Source organism: Amia ocellicauda, chromosome 7 (genome assembly GCF_036373705.1).
Source record: "Amia ocellicauda isolate fAmiCal2 chromosome 7, fAmiCal2.hap1, whole genome shotgun sequence".
Classification (NCBI taxonomy): Eukaryota; Metazoa; Chordata; class Actinopteri; order Amiiformes; family Amiidae; genus Amia; species Amia ocellicauda.
In genome coordinates this window covers 11,402,150-11,420,190 of record NC_089856.1, presented here as the reverse complement: position 1 = coordinate 11,420,190, position 18,041 = coordinate 11,402,150, and the positions used below count along the sequence as shown (strand labels likewise).

General features: G+C 40.8%; 1 protein-coding gene across 2 annotated transcripts; it reads right to left on the bottom strand.

Moving 5' to 3' along the window:
• Positions 1–2,048: 2,048 nt before the first annotated feature.
• On the bottom strand, positions 2,049–16,400 carry sp7 (Sp7 transcription factor). 2 transcript variants are annotated; one of them, XM_066708382.1, is made up of 2 exons: positions 16,311–16,400; positions 2,049–6,680 (listed from the first exon to the last, which is right to left on the bottom strand). In XM_066708382.1, exons 1-2 carry the CDS (start codon positions 16,329–16,331, stop codon positions 5,376–5,378), a joined length of 1,326 nt encoding a protein of 441 aa, XP_066564479.1. In that variant the 5' UTR covers positions 16,332–16,400; the 3' UTR covers positions 2,049–5,375. The 2 variants fall into 2 exon arrangements, with proteins under 2 accessions (XP_066564479.1, XP_066564481.1); XM_066708384.1 differs by having other exon boundaries at positions 16,276–16,399.
• Positions 16,401–18,041: the final 1,641 nt, after the last annotated feature.

Below are 18,041 nucleotides of genomic sequence, written 5' to 3'. Positions count from 1 at the left end.
CAAGTAAAGTTCTCCCTAATTCAGCTGAAATTATGAGAAATGTTTTCTTTGAACAAATAAATAGAAAAGAATCATAATTCAAGAAAAGTAATTCAAACAAAACTGACACTCAATTGGCATGTGTTTAATATCATTTTCTGATGAAATTGGGTTTGCCAAACAATTTATTTTCTGAAAATAAAACTTCAGTTATTCTTTTAATTCGATTTTTCCCCTTGTTTTTTGTTTTGTTTGTTTGGCAATCCCCTGGACAGTTGCAATCTATTCTGTGCTTATGACAATACAGTGGACGCTCCTTGGTCACAAAAGGGCAGAAGCGATGGCCTCAGACTATGGAATAATTGCCCTACACGCAATTGCAGTGTCTGCCTGAATGAGACTATTGTGATGAGATCGAGAGATTGCCTCAGAGCCCCTTTGTTTTCGCAAGAGAGGATAATTAAGGGGCTTGGTGAGTAACGAGAGAGGGAGGGAGAGAAGGAGATGGAAAGGGAGAGGGAGGCTTAAGGAGTCAAACATAGCTCTTTGAGTGTGTTGGTACACTGCACAGGGGCTGGGGCCGGGATCCTTAGAACAAATATTTGGTTTAAATGATGTTTTCTGTCCAAACAGTTTTCATTCATGGTGGGCCCCCTCAGTGCGGGCGCTCGATACTGACTCACGTCTTCACTGGAGAGCTGTTTTCCCAGGCAGTTTTCCAATTAGTCGAGTTTAGATACATGAACTGGGCCTTTCTGTGAGGCGGCATTACTCATCCTGCACCGTGTTTGTGTTCCCAGTGGGCTGTGGCTGAGTGTGGAGGTGTCTTGTCTGTCTACAGACCGTTAAACATATCTTTCCATCTGTCCATTGAAACATGTCTCTCCCCACCACTCATTTACTGTATCTAATTTTCTATCTTTCTGTCCACGAACTTAAACATGTATCTACCTACCACTCCCTTACTTATCTCTATCTAATTTATCTATCTATCTATGTATTCCTCTAATCAAATGGCAATAAAACAGAAACCAAACCATGCACTATAAACAGGGCGATCTGTGTGCCTCTACTCTGTGGTCATGGCACGCCAGTTGATTGTGTGGTGGGGACTACATAATACCTAAGGAGAGGACTGCAGGAATGTGGAGTCTACGTGGGGGGGAGCCACAGATTTTCGCCAGTGTCCCTCCCAGCATTTATGAGTGAGCCCTGCTCTCCTCCCCCCCACCACCGGCTCTCCAATGACAGACCCCCCACCAGAGGATCGGTGTCTTGCGCCGCCCTGTGTAGCGCCGAAGCCGCCGGTGGCTGCACGCACTATTGTAAGAATTCTGCTTGGCTGCGGTTTTGACCTGCATGCTGTGTGTTTGCCGTGCCGTCCAAGTCGACATCCGAGCCTCCCAGAGAGCGGGGGGCCCGTTGTAACACCTCCCCATGTTTCCTGCAAGCCGAGAAGCAGCACCTCGACTCTATTCACTACGAGGGCTGTTCTACAGATTGTTGTTTCAATTTTTGGGGGTAGAATTAGAATCATTCCGCTAAGGTGCTAGTATCTGTTTTAGGAAACCAAGCTCCAGCTTTCCAAACATCTGCTCTGAGACGCTTCAACGGCTTCTTAAAATACACCTTCACCTCTTTTTACACATTTTATTACACAACCAAATCAAGCATCCCTAGACCTCAGGAAAGCCCCAACCCAATGTGGACTGGGAACCCTGAGGTGTTTTTTTACCTCCTGAGGACTACATTAGAGCGTTGATTTTATCAGCAAACGGGGATATGATGTCAGGTTAAAGTCATTGAGAGCAAGAGCACCTGTTTGCTTTAACACAATCATGTAATCAATCAATCAAACAATCAAGCAATCAATCAGTCAATCAATCAATCAACCACCAGTCTTTTCTCATTCAGGAGCTCAGGATGCAGACCCTCAAGCCTAGGGGGCAAATAGGACAATAGGACGAGGGAATAAATTAATTGCGGTCCATACTGCCCTCCCCACCTCTGGCCAGGAGTTGGTAGCATACCCATCTACTGCAATACTTCACACACAAAAAAAGAGACACTTTCTGAAATCTGGTCTTTACTCAATATTAGCAATTAGCACCATACATCTGTTACTACCACTTAAATACACACAAAGTTTCACTATTTATTTATTGTTCGCCATCATACAGTAATAATTATTTACACATCCCATTGCCCACTGTTTGTGTATTTGTTTGCATGGTTACAGTTTCAGGTTGTATGAAAACCAAAGAAGGCCACATATACATGTGCTGAAACAATCATTAAAAAAAACAGGGAAAATGTAATTCTGTAATACTAACACACTTAAGATGCAGTAACGTGCACAGCCTTGCTGGGGGTGGGGGGCAGTGGCTGAAACAAACGAAGGGGCACCTCGGACCCTGCATGTCCCTGGTAAAATGTTTGCTGCTTTTGCCTTCAATGTTTTGGACGATTTTGGTTCTATGATCTTCCACTTGGAAAGAGTTTTATTCTTCTATTTCCCACGGTTAATTTATTTTTCAAGGAAAGCTACATCGGATGCAAAGTGCAATTAAGCAAAGTTCTATGCACATCAACATACACACACTCAAAGTGGGATTTTAAACCTCATTTTAAAGTATTTGAATTTAAAAAATAATCAGCCAAGACCTGCCAAGCTAATAATAGTAAAAAAGAGACCAGATCAGATTAAGATAATTTCTTAAGCGAGAAGAACAGAACGACACCTTATTTATCTCAGTGGAAACAAACATGTTTTCTCCGCATTGAAAACGTGTAGTGGAAAAACACAAGTCTCAAATGTAATAATTATATTCTCTCGGTAAAGATTGAATTAATGTAAAAACAAAACAGTTGGTTATCCAGAAATAAACCTTCAGTTGTAACACTGACGTATATTAAGTCCAGTTCGGGTATTTGTGTAGCCTATGTGTGTGTGTGTGTGTGTGTGTGTGTGTGTTTATTTAAGGAAATACTATAAGTCGAAATACTGGCTTGTCAAGGCGGACGAGTGTAGGCTGAGCTGTGACCGTCTAGTATTTCAAATAGGGAACTTTGTCACACTTTGTAACTGATATAAATAAAAACCGAAAGGCGAATACATAAGACAGGAAAGGTGAGGCGACTCTAGGAGTTGTGTCCGGTCACACAAATAGCACTTGCCATAATGATGGCTTTTCTTTTAACCATTATTCTAATATTGGTTGGGATTGGTTGGGTTCAATTCCTGTTCAATGCCGTGTCTCACTCCCTAACCCAGCCCACATGTGGCTGTTGCTTGAGGTTTGTGATGGTACCGGGGCAGGCACTGTTTAATTAACCCATAACGCTTCGGAGATTGATTGATTCGCCTAAGTGACAGACAATTACATGTACTAGAGGCAGATATAGGTCGTGTTCGTGTAAGCGCAGTTCTGCGCAGGTCTGCGCTGCTCCGCCAATGGGATCGGCGGGATTCTGCAGATCTGCGCTGCAAGAAAGCGACCATAGTGTGAGGGAGAAACGCGGCTAATCTGAAGGATGATTGTTGTGGTTAGTTCGGAAAAAATACGTGCAACTGTTTCTTTTTTTAATCATGAATAACATTTATAAAAAAGGCCACAAAAATAAACGTGATATAGCGAAATTGTCCAAAGAAACATATATATATCCTGAAGTTTGTACACGTTAAAACCGTCTTCATTATTTTATTCCAAACCGATTCCACGAGAGAAAATAAATATTTCCGCAGCAGCTGTGTTCACTAAATAATATTAGCCAATATACCTAGAAAGGGAACAGCGTTTTCTTTTAAAAATCCCATTATTAAATTAAAGATACTCTCTCACATAACACGATTCTAGACTCCTATTCAGCTAAAAGTTAACAACATAATTGTTTATAAACGTCAAATTTCATTGTAAAGAAAAACCAAAAACACTGACGTTAAGCAAAAACAAACCCAATATTTAAATAAAATACAAAATACTCCTGCATTGTTTTGGAAACATTATCCTAAAAGTGATATAAATAATAATACAAAAAATCTTGTTGTTATAATTGTTGTTGTTGTAAGAGTTTATGCTTGCCATTTAGTCATCATTAAATAAATCCCCACAAAACATCAAAGAAAATATCTAATTTGCTTATTCCTTCTGAAGGCACTCCTAGTCATAATTTAACACATAAATAAGATTAGAATGCTTTAAACACACACACATACACACACACATACCCAAATCAATTAAATTAAACACAGGAGAAAACTCACACACGCACACACACTTGGAACATATTAGATGACTTCACACACACCTAACAATTATCTTCATACATCAAGAGAAGCTCAATGAAGTTTTTTGTTTGCTTTTGTCCTGAACTTACATTATGAAAAAACAAATCTATCAGCTATTGTCCATTGTAAGATCTCTACAACATAACAGGACTGTATGTTCTTATAAGCCAGGTAAGCACAGGTAAGAAGAAAAGCAAAAATATTCTATAGCTGAAGGCCGAGTTTTAACGTCCTTGAATGTCTTGATTCGCAGTGGAATTGAATGCTGATGGAAACCTGGTTGATATGAACTCTGATCAGTTTGTCTTCACCACACTAAACATCTGAACAAGATACTCTAAGATCTTTTTTGGGAGTTTACCTAATTTGGTGGACTAGAACAAACACTGTAAAGTCCTTGGTTACCAGGCTATGACCCAAAGCAAAGCCATGTTGGGAAAATTGTGGCACATCACAGAACCACTGCAAACCTCTTTGTGGGGATCTTTGGTGTATTTAGCGTTCGATTGAACCCAAAGCATTGGTAGCAATGTGGTGCCAGAGGTTCGGTTTCTATAATGGAAGCCCATTCTGGATGATCCACGCAGTCCTCCTTGCCAATGAAAAAGGTATTTCTAAGTTAAGACGAAATCAGTACTTTATGTGGAGAGCACTTAATTCCAACAGCATCGTCTTGTTTCTTTATGTATTTATTTTTCCTTCATGAAGCTGGCCCTAAGGGTACAGGAGAATGGAGGCGGTGAGAGTCCCATTTACTACCAGAGCGAGCCAGCAGATCCCCCACTGAGATCTGGAAAGACTGTGCTGATGAGTTACTTGAAGATGTGGTTTTGTGCTTTTTCAGACACCCCTTGGCAATGCTCTTGGCTGGACAATGTGAGCTGAACATTTCCACAGGAACCCCTTATTAATCAGTCCTCTCTGTTCGGTGCTACCAAGGGCAAGGGAATTACTCCCGTACAGTGAACACAATGTGGAGAAGGTGGATGAAGAGTCTCTGCTTTATTTTTTTAAGTCCCTTATTATTATTACTATTATTATTACCATCATCACTACTACTTACTAATATTATTATAATGATCAAACACGACATGAGACGTGAGAGGGATCAGATCTCCAAGAGGCCACTGTTGGGCTCCACTCCGTTCCCTGCGGCTGCTTTCTCCTCTCCGTTGGCCACGGGTTCTGGTACGCCGTTGGTAGGTGTGGAGGTGTTGTCAACCGCTTCCTCCCTTTCGGGCTCGCCCTCCCCGGCCGCCTTGCCCGGCAGCGCCCCCTCTGCGTGGGTCTTTTGGTGCTTGCTGAGGTGGTCGCTGCGAGTGAAGCGCTTGTTGCACAGCAGGCAAGTGAACTTCTTCTCACGGGTGTGCGTGCGCACGTGGCGCTCCAGCTCGTCGGAGCGTGTGAACCGCTTGCCACAGAACAGCCAGTTGCAGACGAAGGGCCGCTCACCCGTGTGCCAGCGCAGGTGGGCCTTGAGGTGCGAGGCCTTGCCGTACACTTTGCCGCAACCAGGGATGTGGCAGCTGTGCACTGGCTTCTTGCGCAGACTGGCTGCAGACGCCCCCAGACGCTCCAGCTCTTGGCAGTTGGGGCAGTCACAGGAGGAGCGCCCAGGGGTGCCGCCACCGTACCCAGCTCCCCGTGTCGGCTTCAGCCCCATGGGACTCTCCATCAGGGATCCACTGGGCACGGGCTTGGGCTTGTACATGTCCTGGGTGAGCATGTGCTGTCCAGAGGGGAGCAGGTGGGACGAGGAGCTCAGGCCCACAGTGGGGTAGGGTGCAGGGTTCAGGGAGGTGAATTCAGAGGTGTAGCTGGGCAACTGGGGACTGAGGGAGGCCTGCGGTGGGACGGGCTGCAGGGAGGCTTGGAGGCCATCCGGTTGGCTCTGCGCAGCGCTCAGCCAGTTGGTGTTGGGGTGCACATCCCACCAGGAGGAGGTGGCGTTGGCAGGAGCGGTGGTGATGCCAGGGTGGATGCCTGCCTTGTACCAGGAGCCATACGGGTGAGCCATGTCCAGGGAGGTGTAGACGCTGGTCAGGCAGTCTGCAGAAGCGTGTGCTTTGGACACCAGGAGAGAGGGATCTTGGGAGCCTGAGGAGGCCTGAAAAGAGTGCGAGAAGGGGTTGTAGTCAGCCCCGTAGTTTCCGGGAGGCGGGGGGCTGCCAGAGGGTGTCAGCAGCCCATTGCCCGTGCTGAAGGACCCAGAGTAGGAGTCGCCCATGCCCTCTGTGCTGCGGCTGTTCTTGGGAGGCTGGAGGTCAGAGCTGAGGCTGTACTGCTTCTTGCCGGGGCCGTTGCTCCCCGTTTTCCCCGGAGTTGCAGAATCCCTGACTGGACTGGAGCTCCCGAATTTGTTGCAGGTAGCAGTTAACATTGCCAAAGGGCTGGATCCATAGCGAGCCTCCTCCTGCACACAAAAGAGAAGGCAAAGACATAATCAGTTTGGGGTGGACTTGACCTGAGCTTATGTTTCCCACTTGGATCGAAAAAAGGCCCAACCGCTTGGCACCAATTGTGCACGGCGCATTGCCATTGCATCACTGCAGCAATCGCACATGCCTGCCTGGTTCTCATCCCGAGTGAAGCAATTCTCTGGCCTAAACAACCCCCAAGAACAGACCTGCCACTCCACAGCACCACTGTCGTTGGGCTTCCAGGAACCCTAATTAGTTTCAGTGTAAATCTTTAACCCGGCCCCTGTTTACTTTGTGGCTTTCTTCACGGGTCCCGTTCCCCTTTCATTTCCTTGCGCAAAATACGATAAACAAAATTAAGATGAATCTGCTTTGTGCCGGGCTGCCTGTGCGTTTGTATTTAAGAGACGCCACAGTAAATGCCCCCGATTGGCATAGCGGCATAAGGAGCCCATAGAGTGAATTGAAACAAAAACAGGGTAATGATCTGTTGTCTTTAACTGGTTAGTTGGTTGGTTGGTCCCTTGGTCGTTGGGGAACAGCATGTCTGCAGCAATCGCCAATTACCTTTTTTGTTTTGATTAAGGGTAGACTGTACTGCGAGGACTGTACAGTTCATTTTAAGTGACTGCAATTTTCATATATGCAGGGGGGGGGAAATTCTTGTTATATTCCACCGTTTCACATACATGGTAATTTCCAATCCATTACTTCTTACATTACGATACTAATTAATCACATTACTACTTAATGCATTATTTCATAATACATTTTGTATTCTGTCTCATAGCCATTCCTCTCAAATGGGAAGCTGATATTTCACCACATACGAAGAAAAGGTGATCTGATTCAATTGGTTATGTGGTTAACCGAATGGAATTTGACTTCATTATTACTATTATTTATTTATGTTTTGCTTGTTTTCAGGTCCGAGGCATTGAAGCAGCTAAAACAGACCAGAACCAGAAGTACCAGAACCTCAGCAGGCTGAAGCAGTCTAGGTAAGAAGATCTAAACAAGAGAAAAGCAAAATACAAATGTTTGACAATATGACCACACTGGTCAGGAAGCAGAGCCCTGATCCCCTCCAGAGCCACACTCCAGATCACACTGCATCCGAGTGTTTGGTCATTTGAGGTTGCTGCCTGTTTTACAAAACGTCCCTTGCAGTTCAATGTAATCATTCTGCAACTCAAACCAAAAGGGCCAGTCAGAAAGAACATGGGAAAAGATTGATCATACACGCAATAAGGCTCAGTGCAAAACATACACGGGGGAACCTGTAGGCCTCGGCCGCTGGAGTCTGGAAACCTCTGTGTCACAGTAACGCAAAGCGGTTCAGCTGTGGGGAAGCAGCCGAAGACAACAATAGTATATTGTTTCAAAGCAGCCCTGCACCACGGATGTCCTCCCAGTACCACTCCATACATCGACCAGCTTCATTCCGCCGGCCAACGAAAACAAATACCGACGCTAAAGCGCCGAGCCAGCGGCGAAGAGGCAAAGCATGAGTTTATTTTGAGTTGTCAGTTGACAATAACCACTAATTAGAGCTGCAGTATCGAAAGACATTCAAAAGACTGTGACACATTTCAAAGGGGGTTGCTGTTTTCATTTTTTATCATTACTTCTTTTTTTTCTTCTTCTTTCCACTGCTTCAGGCCTAAGCATTTGGGTGACACTGCCTCCCAGTATAAACAGACAGGACACTGTCTAATTGTATTACCGGACAAAGATACCTAAATACCTACTCATCCCATTGTTACCCCTCACAAGAGCCAGCACCAGCACTCTAGTCTAAAACTACACACCTGTTTGTTTAACCAGTGTAGAAACAAAACCCTGATCCTAACAGAAGCCAAATCTTAAAGGGGAATCTAACTTTAACTGTAGCCCAAACCAAAATGCAACCGTAGTCTGATTTGTACATTTATTTATAGTGCACAATGTAGCTAAAATAGTCTCTGAAAACATACTAAATGCGACCATTCCTACTTCGACCTTGTCTCTGTAATGAAACCTCACAATGTGGTCCTCTCTCCTGCTAACTGTTACCGTTCCCCTGACCACCTGAAAGAGTGCACAGACCACATTTCGGGAAAACTGTATTCTAAGGCAACTGAAAACTCTGGCCAATGCTGAGTGCACAGCAGCCGTGGGGAGTACAGCTGGAAGTGAAGGGCAACGGTCGAGCTGTTATGAGGGGAACCGCCTTTGATCGCCTCCACACCCTCCCAGCTAAACCGTAAAAAACCCTTCTCCCGAGTCTGCTCGTGAAGTCTGTCCCCACTGCCAGATTTTAATTCAACTTGTTACAATAAAAGTAATACCCACAGCACATTTCAATGGAGTTCCCCCCGCCGCAATCATCTTTAAGCTCTTATTAAACAAAGCCGGAAAACAACACACACAAAAAAACAACAACAAGCAACTGCAGATCGTTAATTTAATCGAAGCCACCGCTACTTCAATGAAAGATGCCTGCTGGGTGTTTTTCTCCCCTACAGCTTTCAGGACACCAGGACTGAGTGAAAGACTGATATTCAGGGTTAAGAGAACCTAAAGTCTGGTGGCAAAATGTTTAATTTCTGCTTCCTTTAGTGATGCGACATTTAATGAAGCCAGATGGGGAAAACAATGGGTAGCAGCTTTGTATTTTGTGTGCTACATTTCAGCGAGCTGGGGACAAGTTGTGCATTCGTAGCATCAAGAATAAAACTAGCTGTACCCAAATTGCATATAATTGCAGCTTTGCCAATTTCTAAATATCCATCGGTAATTGTTTAAAATGCTGAAGTAGACCAATGCGTTTGCCCTGTTTTGTGAACCATGAAATTAAATATGAAATCAATCAATCAATCATTAAAAAAAATTGCTATAATGCCCTTTGCAAAGTCGCCACAGAGCGCTTCACAGATTAAAACAACAACACAAGTTTGCAGATTAATACAAAATGTAAAAGTAAACCATTTGGCATGGGGGAGAGAGAAACATAAACTCCATCAGGATTACAGACGGAGAAAATAAATCTCTGAGGGTCCACGGCTCAAGGACCGGGCATACTGCTTGCCTCCCCTTCAGGAAATGTAACATAGATGGCACAGAGAAATGTATGGATGCCTTTTACCTACACTGTGCACTGAAACACAATGAAATTCCTGTGAAAGCTGAATATGGAGGGGAAGTTTAATTTATAGTCTACTGTGCTTTCGAAGGCACTACATTCACTGTTCTTACTATCTGTAAGAGGGTCTCCCACACACTATTTTCCCATTGTGAGCCATATCAGCCAGAGACCACTCAACAATCCCCACGGAGTGAATAAGCAGTGAGACTGACTCACTGCTTTCAAACTGCCATTGTCATTTGTGTCCCCTGGAGCGGGATTCGGCTGAGTTTGTTAATAGTGTTGACCTAGCGCTGTGGATTCAGATTCCTCTGTGGAGAACATATAATTATCTTGTTGTATCCATTTCTGTTTGTTGCCTGGTTGTTGAAGTTGTAAATTCCACTCTTTCTCTTAGTTTTATGGCAACAGCAATACAATATAGTATAGACTTCTGAAGCTGCTTACCTGGAACTATATTACTACTCCTGGAGATCACCTCAAAGTGTTGAAAAAAAAATTAAAAACTTAGACAAATATATAAAAAATGTCTCCTGGTTTAGTCCATATATATAATATCATAATTTTTAATCTTGAGCTGACTCTTTTTTGAACTGGGACCCACAGCTAAAATTGAGTTGCTCCTAAGTAATGGAATGTCAGTTATTTCACACTAAAAGATATTTCCTGTATGATTTTTTATAAAACATTCAGAAGTGTTCTTCAAATTGTTATTTAAAAAATACTAAAAACCTGGCCATTTATCAGTTTTAGAGTAGTGTAAGGAAATACGTGTGTCTGTGTGTGTACACAACTGGAATAAAGGTAAGGAGAATTGCATGTCAATAGCAGGCTATACAGTTATTAAAACAATGATCTCAGATTATATTTCACAGATGATATGAAATTGCTCTTATGTTTTGTAAGTTGCCCTGGATAAGGGCATCTGCCAATAAATAAATATTAAAAATAATAATAATATTCCAGTATTTGTAGTAGTTTAAATTCTGCCAAACATAGGCTAGTTTGATCAGAATAGGCTGTATGTGTAAGTAAGTGGTTTAATTTAGAATCACTCTGCTGATGTTTTAGATGTCAGAATGTGAAACACACATATTCAGACACTTTTCTTGTTTTTCTTTGGTTTTGTTGTATTTTTCTATTCATTTTTCTGAAGCTATAAATTACATATGTTTTAAGATATACAATGTCTAAAGGAAACGTTTGTAATATAAGCATTTGAACGAGATGATTCATATTTAGATACATGCAGATAAGAAAATTAAAACTAAATATCAGTAGTTTATGCATTTTTTTGTTTTCATTAAAATGTCATTCATTGTAGGTATTATTATTATTATATTTTAATATTATTATTAGTAGCAGTAGTAGTAGTAGTAGTAGTAGTAGTAGTAGTAGTAGTAGTAGTAGTAGTAGTATTTTAACATTAGATTGTATTTCTTTAGTACAAATTTACAAAGCAAAGAAAATATAATTTACAGATAAAAACACAATGAATGTGCTGAAGAGGTTAATGTGGCCTGTGTACCTTTACTAGAATCAGACATTGTCAATGCCTAGATACCAAAAGTCGGTCACTTTATTATTCAGTGAATTAATATGTATACAGGAATCCCGCTTCCTTAAATATAGATTAAACTCTTCCACTTTCAACAAATTTAAAATAATAATAATAATAATAATAATAATAATAATAATAATAATAATAATAATAATAATAATAATAACAATAATAATAATAATAATAATAATAATAATAATAATAATAATAATAATAATGCTCTCAGTTTATTATCAGCGAAATAATACAAAATAGTTTTTTCCATGTGCTATGTACTCAGAATGATCTAAAACAAATTCAATTTGTTTAGCAAGATAAAGTTAAGATGCAAAATCCAGGCGTATACAGTTTATTTTGGATGCCGTATATCGGTTTGTCCGACCTTTTCTGCATGACAAAGCATCAGTCATTCAACCACATCTCTCATCTGTAAAGCTTAGTGTAATCAATCGGTGCTGGTTTTATGGGAATTTCACGGTGACACCAACTCAAAGCGCTTTACAACGAGTCATTCAGTTAGTAGTACACCAATCTGATGCTTAGACTGGAGAGAATACGTGAAGTATGCAATAGATTACTATCCAGTTAGAACTGCAATTGCATTTTTAAAAGTGTATTATTTGTATTATGATTTATATAATTATAAAGCAAATGTCTAGCTAAAAGCGATACAATGTTAAACGCTTTCATGGGGGGGTTGAATTAGGCTACTAGTCGGTGGCTGCTGTCAGATAATCTCACCTGAAAGATGGAGTAGAAGGATCGTAAATTGCTTGTTCGTAGCATCACACCTCCTGGTAACAAACCATTACCCTCCCCTTTAAGAGACGGACCTTCTACTATCATATACATAATGTCGACTTTGTTCTCTGTGATTTCTTCGTTTACTTTATAAATATACATTTAAACGTGACAGCTGCTCTACTCATTGTCAATCAAAACTTGTATAAAATCGGTCTTTTAATAAAGGAAACGTGGCACACTAAACTCGACTGTGCGTAAAGATAAAAGTGTTGCCCTAAACTGTTTTTACGCACGAAGTCTGGGCAGCTTTCCTAACTTTTGAAGACATGGCTTCCCCTTTCCAAGATATAACATGGAAATCTGTGATACATTAAACACTGTATTACGCGTCTTATAAATACCACTTCATCAGGGAAACGCTCAGCGGAATAAAGCTTATGAATCCCCATGCCTCGAGTGCTCACTATTTCCTCTTCAGCTCCTGTGGTTGACATGACGTATCCCGTTGCATTAGCTCTATTTCCAGGTTAATTATGCCCCATTATGAAGTTAAGCGGCAGGGTTTAAGTTGTCAGTAATATTTGTGTTTGGAGTGTGATCCGCTTGCGGTTGGCTGAGGCTCTCCGGTCCTACCATTTTTTTTTAAATTATTATTATTTTTTTGATGCGCTATGGAAATTGAATTCTGCAATTATGGCAACGACATCGCGTCTCTCAATCTCTCCCCTTTTACCCCCCACCCCCCATCTATTTCTGCATGTTGAATGCTTCCTTTTAAAATAGCCTTGCACTTTCTGATGTGATTTTATAAATCGTGATATAATATTCGCTAGGACTGTATTGTAGATTATAGATTGTAGCTTTTGTTTTAATCCCTTTATGTGAATAACCTTCTGTTGCCTTGTAAAGAGTGATCTCTTCCACCACTACCCTCCATCCACAAACAAACAAACAAACAAACAAACAAACAATAACGAAAGTAACAAACGTTCCCTTAACGCATTGTAACGTCGACGTATATTATAATGACGTCATCTACCACTAATCTCACCCGGGTAACAAATCGTTTGATCGCAGCGCCAGAGCTCAAATCGGACACCTGTTCCTACTCAATCCGTGAGACGTAGCCTTGACCGAAGAGACAAATGTTTATATGGTGAAAATCCTCTTCTGGTATATAAGCAAATGCATGTGGTCATGTTTATATAATAGATTATCAGAACGTTTTAATACCTGATCTTTTCATTATTTTAGCTATATCTTGTCTATCGGAGCTGCCCTCGAGTGAAAATGCACAAATAAACAAAGACATAAAAAGAGTTTATATACAGAGGACCTTTCATACAGTTCCCCCAAGTTAACCTTTGAGTAAATGTGCTTCTGGTGCGCAAGGAATTATTTCTTTTTCCATTGGGATCTTGGTGGAAAGCATATCGTGGTTAAGCTTAGAAGGCACGCATGAACAGTAAAACGTGTATAATACAACCCAGAGTCTAAAATTGAATTTTTAACCTTTATTGAAGTCCGCTTATACTGTCAACATGCGTATAGGCCTGGGTAGTGAATGAGGGTTGGAAGAAACAACTAGATGTTGTCAACGTTGGGTCAAAATGATCAAACGAAAACATGCTTTTAACTTGCCCAACGCGTTTTCTGAAAAGAGACTTGTGTTGACCAAGCACTGCATTGTACTGTTGTGATGGTGCTTAACACAACATTTCTGTATTGTTTTTTTAAGCAACCTAATGAACTTCTAATTTTGAAGTTTATAATAGGGAAAACTTTTCATTATGGGAAATGTGTGCGTTTTTCCAAATAGCCTATATGGACCTGACAAACCGGAAGAGACGGTTTTTAAACGAAACATACTACACAATGGCTGTGTTGCGTCACAGTGAATTAGATTAACATCAGTACATTATGACACCTATTGATAAGAGTGTGTGCGTCTGCCTAACCCCTGAACTTCAGTTCAACACTCAGTAGCGCAAGGTTTCAAAGGGGGCAAAATAAGAAAGGAATGCCATGTGTAAACCTAATATATAACCACAGAAAATGGTTTGGAGAAATATTCTATGGCTGTCTAGGGACAGTCAAATGACACGTTTCCCATCAATGTTTCCAATTAAAACCAATGTGAAGTAATAAGAGTAGGCCTATTCCTTCTAACACCGATCTAATCACACAGTGGAAATAGCCCCGGATACATTAAGCCATTTTAAAAGTATAATTCATACAGCCTACTAGCCAAATAAGGTAAAGAAAAACAACCAAAAGGTGTCGTACACGACTGTCAGATGTGTCATACCGGAGGCCTGTGAATATCAAGTAATTAGACTTCTAATACATTACAAACATTGCATTTGCTTTGAAGAAACATACTGACAAATAAGCAAGACTTACCAATTTGTCAGGAACAACAAAAATAAGTGCATATTATTGCTTGGGTAGTTATTCAAGCGAAGTGCTTATACATCCCAAGCTATAAATGAGTCTCATCCACCGGTATTTCCAAATTACGACGTCTACAGGTTAGTCAGATGTATCATGTTTCCACTCTCTATACCATTAAAAGCCCAGATTAAGTTATTTGGTTAGACAAATCAATCTTAATTTCTTATTTTGCACCTTTGGAAAAACAGGCTGATGGTCTCTTTTGCAATGCAGCTGTGGTTGAAATGCCATTGGTCAGTGGCATCCCGTGGAAACAGAACAGAGAGCCTGAAAGTATGAGACCCAAAATGAACATTGCTGCCAAAGATCAAAAGGACACAGACAAATCTTCAGCCGTAGGAAAGACAGCCTCTCCCGTCCTCAATGTGTGTTTTAGCCCTTCATGTCACGTAAGACTGTGATCACACATTGCGATCCCAGTTGCTAAAAGAGCCTGTGGCATAACCATGTTTTGAACCAATTCATTTTTTTAATATAATTAAAGCGAAGCGGAAATCAACTCACAGCATATACTGGCCACTGGCTTGTAAAGCATCCCAATTTATTTTTCCAAATTAATGCTCGGCGGATATCCCCGTTGCCGGCTCGGGGGTATAGGCGCTGGGCGGGGGGGCACTAATAGGACACACAGCTGCTCTCAGCAGGACACTGGACCTTAATGACCTGCTCAGGTATTGTGCAATCTGAGTAAAGCAACGACTGCATGCAATTCAACCATGCAAGTACGAAACTATATATATTCACTATTACATTATTATTGATATTATTCTAATCATTATTACCATTAGAACTATTATTATTGGGTAACAACTATGTATGAATGAGTTGCGTTTGCTTTTGACCCAGGCTTGTTTGTATCAAATAATACATTACCTTAAGGATTTGTTCGTTTACGACAACGTAATCAACCACAGTTTTAATTTATTGTATAAGTCGCATAGTGATTGAATCGGCCACATTACTAAACTAGTCTAACCATATGTTATGCATTGTGCAGAAGAGACCATGCTAACTGTGTTTGCGGTTCTGGTGTTGAATAGTTACGTTTTGGTTATCCTGCGCTGCTATAGCGGCAACTGAATAGCTCTAACTTGTAGGTTAAAAAATACCCTTTCTGCAATAGTACGACTTCCACCCTCACGCATGCTTCCGTTTCTACAACCACATGTGAAATAGCACATGTAATAACAGTGGTTGTCAGTCACAGGTAAAAGAAACAACCACTGGAGGAAAGGATCCCAATGGCAAGAGGCTTAAGCAACACTTTATAGTCTCGTCGTATCACTTCGCTTTGTATACTCGATGGGACCCGTAAAACACACCAAGCGTGGCTCCGATTCATAACATCACGTTCACTCTGAATTCAGTCAAATCTGGGTTCGCCTGCCGTGTACAGAACTTGGACAATGTCATACTGCATGCTCCTATATTTCACATATTTTATAGTAAGACATCTCTCATTTAACCACTTGTGGAATTCATACGAAAAAAAAAATGTTATCTACATTCACAAGAAAACCGATTGAGCACGAAATACACCTGAGATTTAGATCTAAAAAATATTCACAAAATATCCGCATATTCTAGATCGTAAACAAAGCATGTACAGTACTTTCTCTGGGTAAGCAAGTAATATGTACTAAAATGATAATCTTACGTTTCAAAATTAATAATATACTGCTATTAGAAGTGTAACACAAACCTGTTTTAAGCAAATGTCAACAGTTCGGTGCGTACCTCTAAAATTGATGCCGCCATCCCTGAGATAAATCCCAGCTCTTTAAATAAATAAAAAAAGAGTGCTAGTGCTGTCCTGTGGGCAAAATGTCCCGGGACGTTTGGAGTAGCTCCGGCACGAGCGCGCAGACTTGAAGAGAGGCGCGGGACCCGCCTTCTAATTGCACAGTCCGGGGCCTTTGAAGAGCCGCCAAGGACCAATAAAACGAGGGAGAGAAACTCCGCGGCTAAGATTTACAGCTCCATCCCTCCGGGGGTTCAAGGAAGGATGGAAAAACAGGAGTGGAAAGGACACCGTTTTTAAAATCGTAAAAAAAAAAGAAAAGAAAAGTACAGTAATGATGAAAGCGGGACTGGAGTGTGCAACGGTGCAGGCGACATAACGCACCTTCTTGACCCGGATGGCACAGAGTGGTGCTGTCGGGTCTGAGGTGCATATAACACAGTCATAATACTAATGTACTGAGAATAATAACAGTAGGAATGAAAGGAAGGGTGATTTTTTAGTTATTATGTGTTGATCTAATTGTTCTAATTAGAACAACACGTTCCAACTGGGATTCTTTTTTATTTGTATCTTTCTGGATGATGCATGTAACGTGTCTGACATGTTATGACAGGTCAGCAGTTTTCTATAAAAGCAATCGCTTCCTGATACTGATACCCCTAACCTTTCCCCAATGCCCTACAATAGCGAGCTAACCTGGATGTTCTGTGTTTCACTGCGTTAGTCAAATGTCATTGTTGCAGTTCCAGTTGCCTTGCCGTGAAACCGCATTCATAATGTGTGGTAAATAATAATAGTATCCCATGCCTTTACAGATGTACATTAACACTGTCCTTAGTGACTCAATGTATCAGACAATACCTCAGTCTCTCTGTCTCTCAGTTAAAACTGTAGGCCTATGGTGTGAAACCTATGAGTGTGTCTGTGTGTGTGTGTGTGTGTGTGTGTGTGTGTATGTATATATATATATATATATATATATATATATATATATATATATATATATATATAGATAGATAGATAGAGAGGGAGACGCATGCATATTATTAGACACTTTAAAATAACATCATGGAACTCTCAAAAATGTTCCTATCACAGTGTCCACATTATGTTGCTGTTTCTTTTTTTCTTTTTTTTTCTTTTTTAGGGGTATCATAATGGTTTCTGACAAGAATCCTTTTTAACCTTGGCATTTCTTCGTTACAATCCCGAATAAAAGAAGGGGGGAGGAAAGCCACAGAAATACATCAGAAGAAATTAACATGGTTAAGGTTGTGGTTTCTGTTTGAGATTTTATTATTTGGTTTTTAACCTCATTCTGTTTCCAATATTTTTTTAAACGCATTTAACTGCCTTATACCCTTTACTGACGGATAAAATGGTATAATTTATGCAAAAAAGCAAGAAAGGAAATGTCAACCAAAAAGCTGCTTAAAAATCCGAAGTCAATTTTTACTTAATTGTTGAAATTAAATCAGGAAGTGTGCTATACAAACATTTTTTCCTTGTTCTTGTTCTCGTTCTTGTTCTTAAAGGCCCACTAATTAATGTAACAGCAGTCTCGCGTCCAATTTAAGACTAAATCCACTAACATTTGGAAGTATTTTGCAGTTCAAGTAGTTAAAATCCAATACCCATTTCAAAGACTCACAGAATGAAGGATTGAAGTTGTAGCTCATATATTTAAAGACATATATGTATTTTAAAAGATTTCACCCACAGTA

Excerpts from the sequence above, each read along its gene's own strand:
- sp7 (XM_066708382.1), bottom strand. The coding sequence starts at position 16,331 with ATGGCGGCATCAATTTTAGAG. Across the intron at positions 6,681-16,310 it reads TGGCGGCATCAATTTTAGAG|GAGGAGGCTCGCTATGGATC; the intron begins GTACGCACCGAA and ends TTTTGTGTGCAG.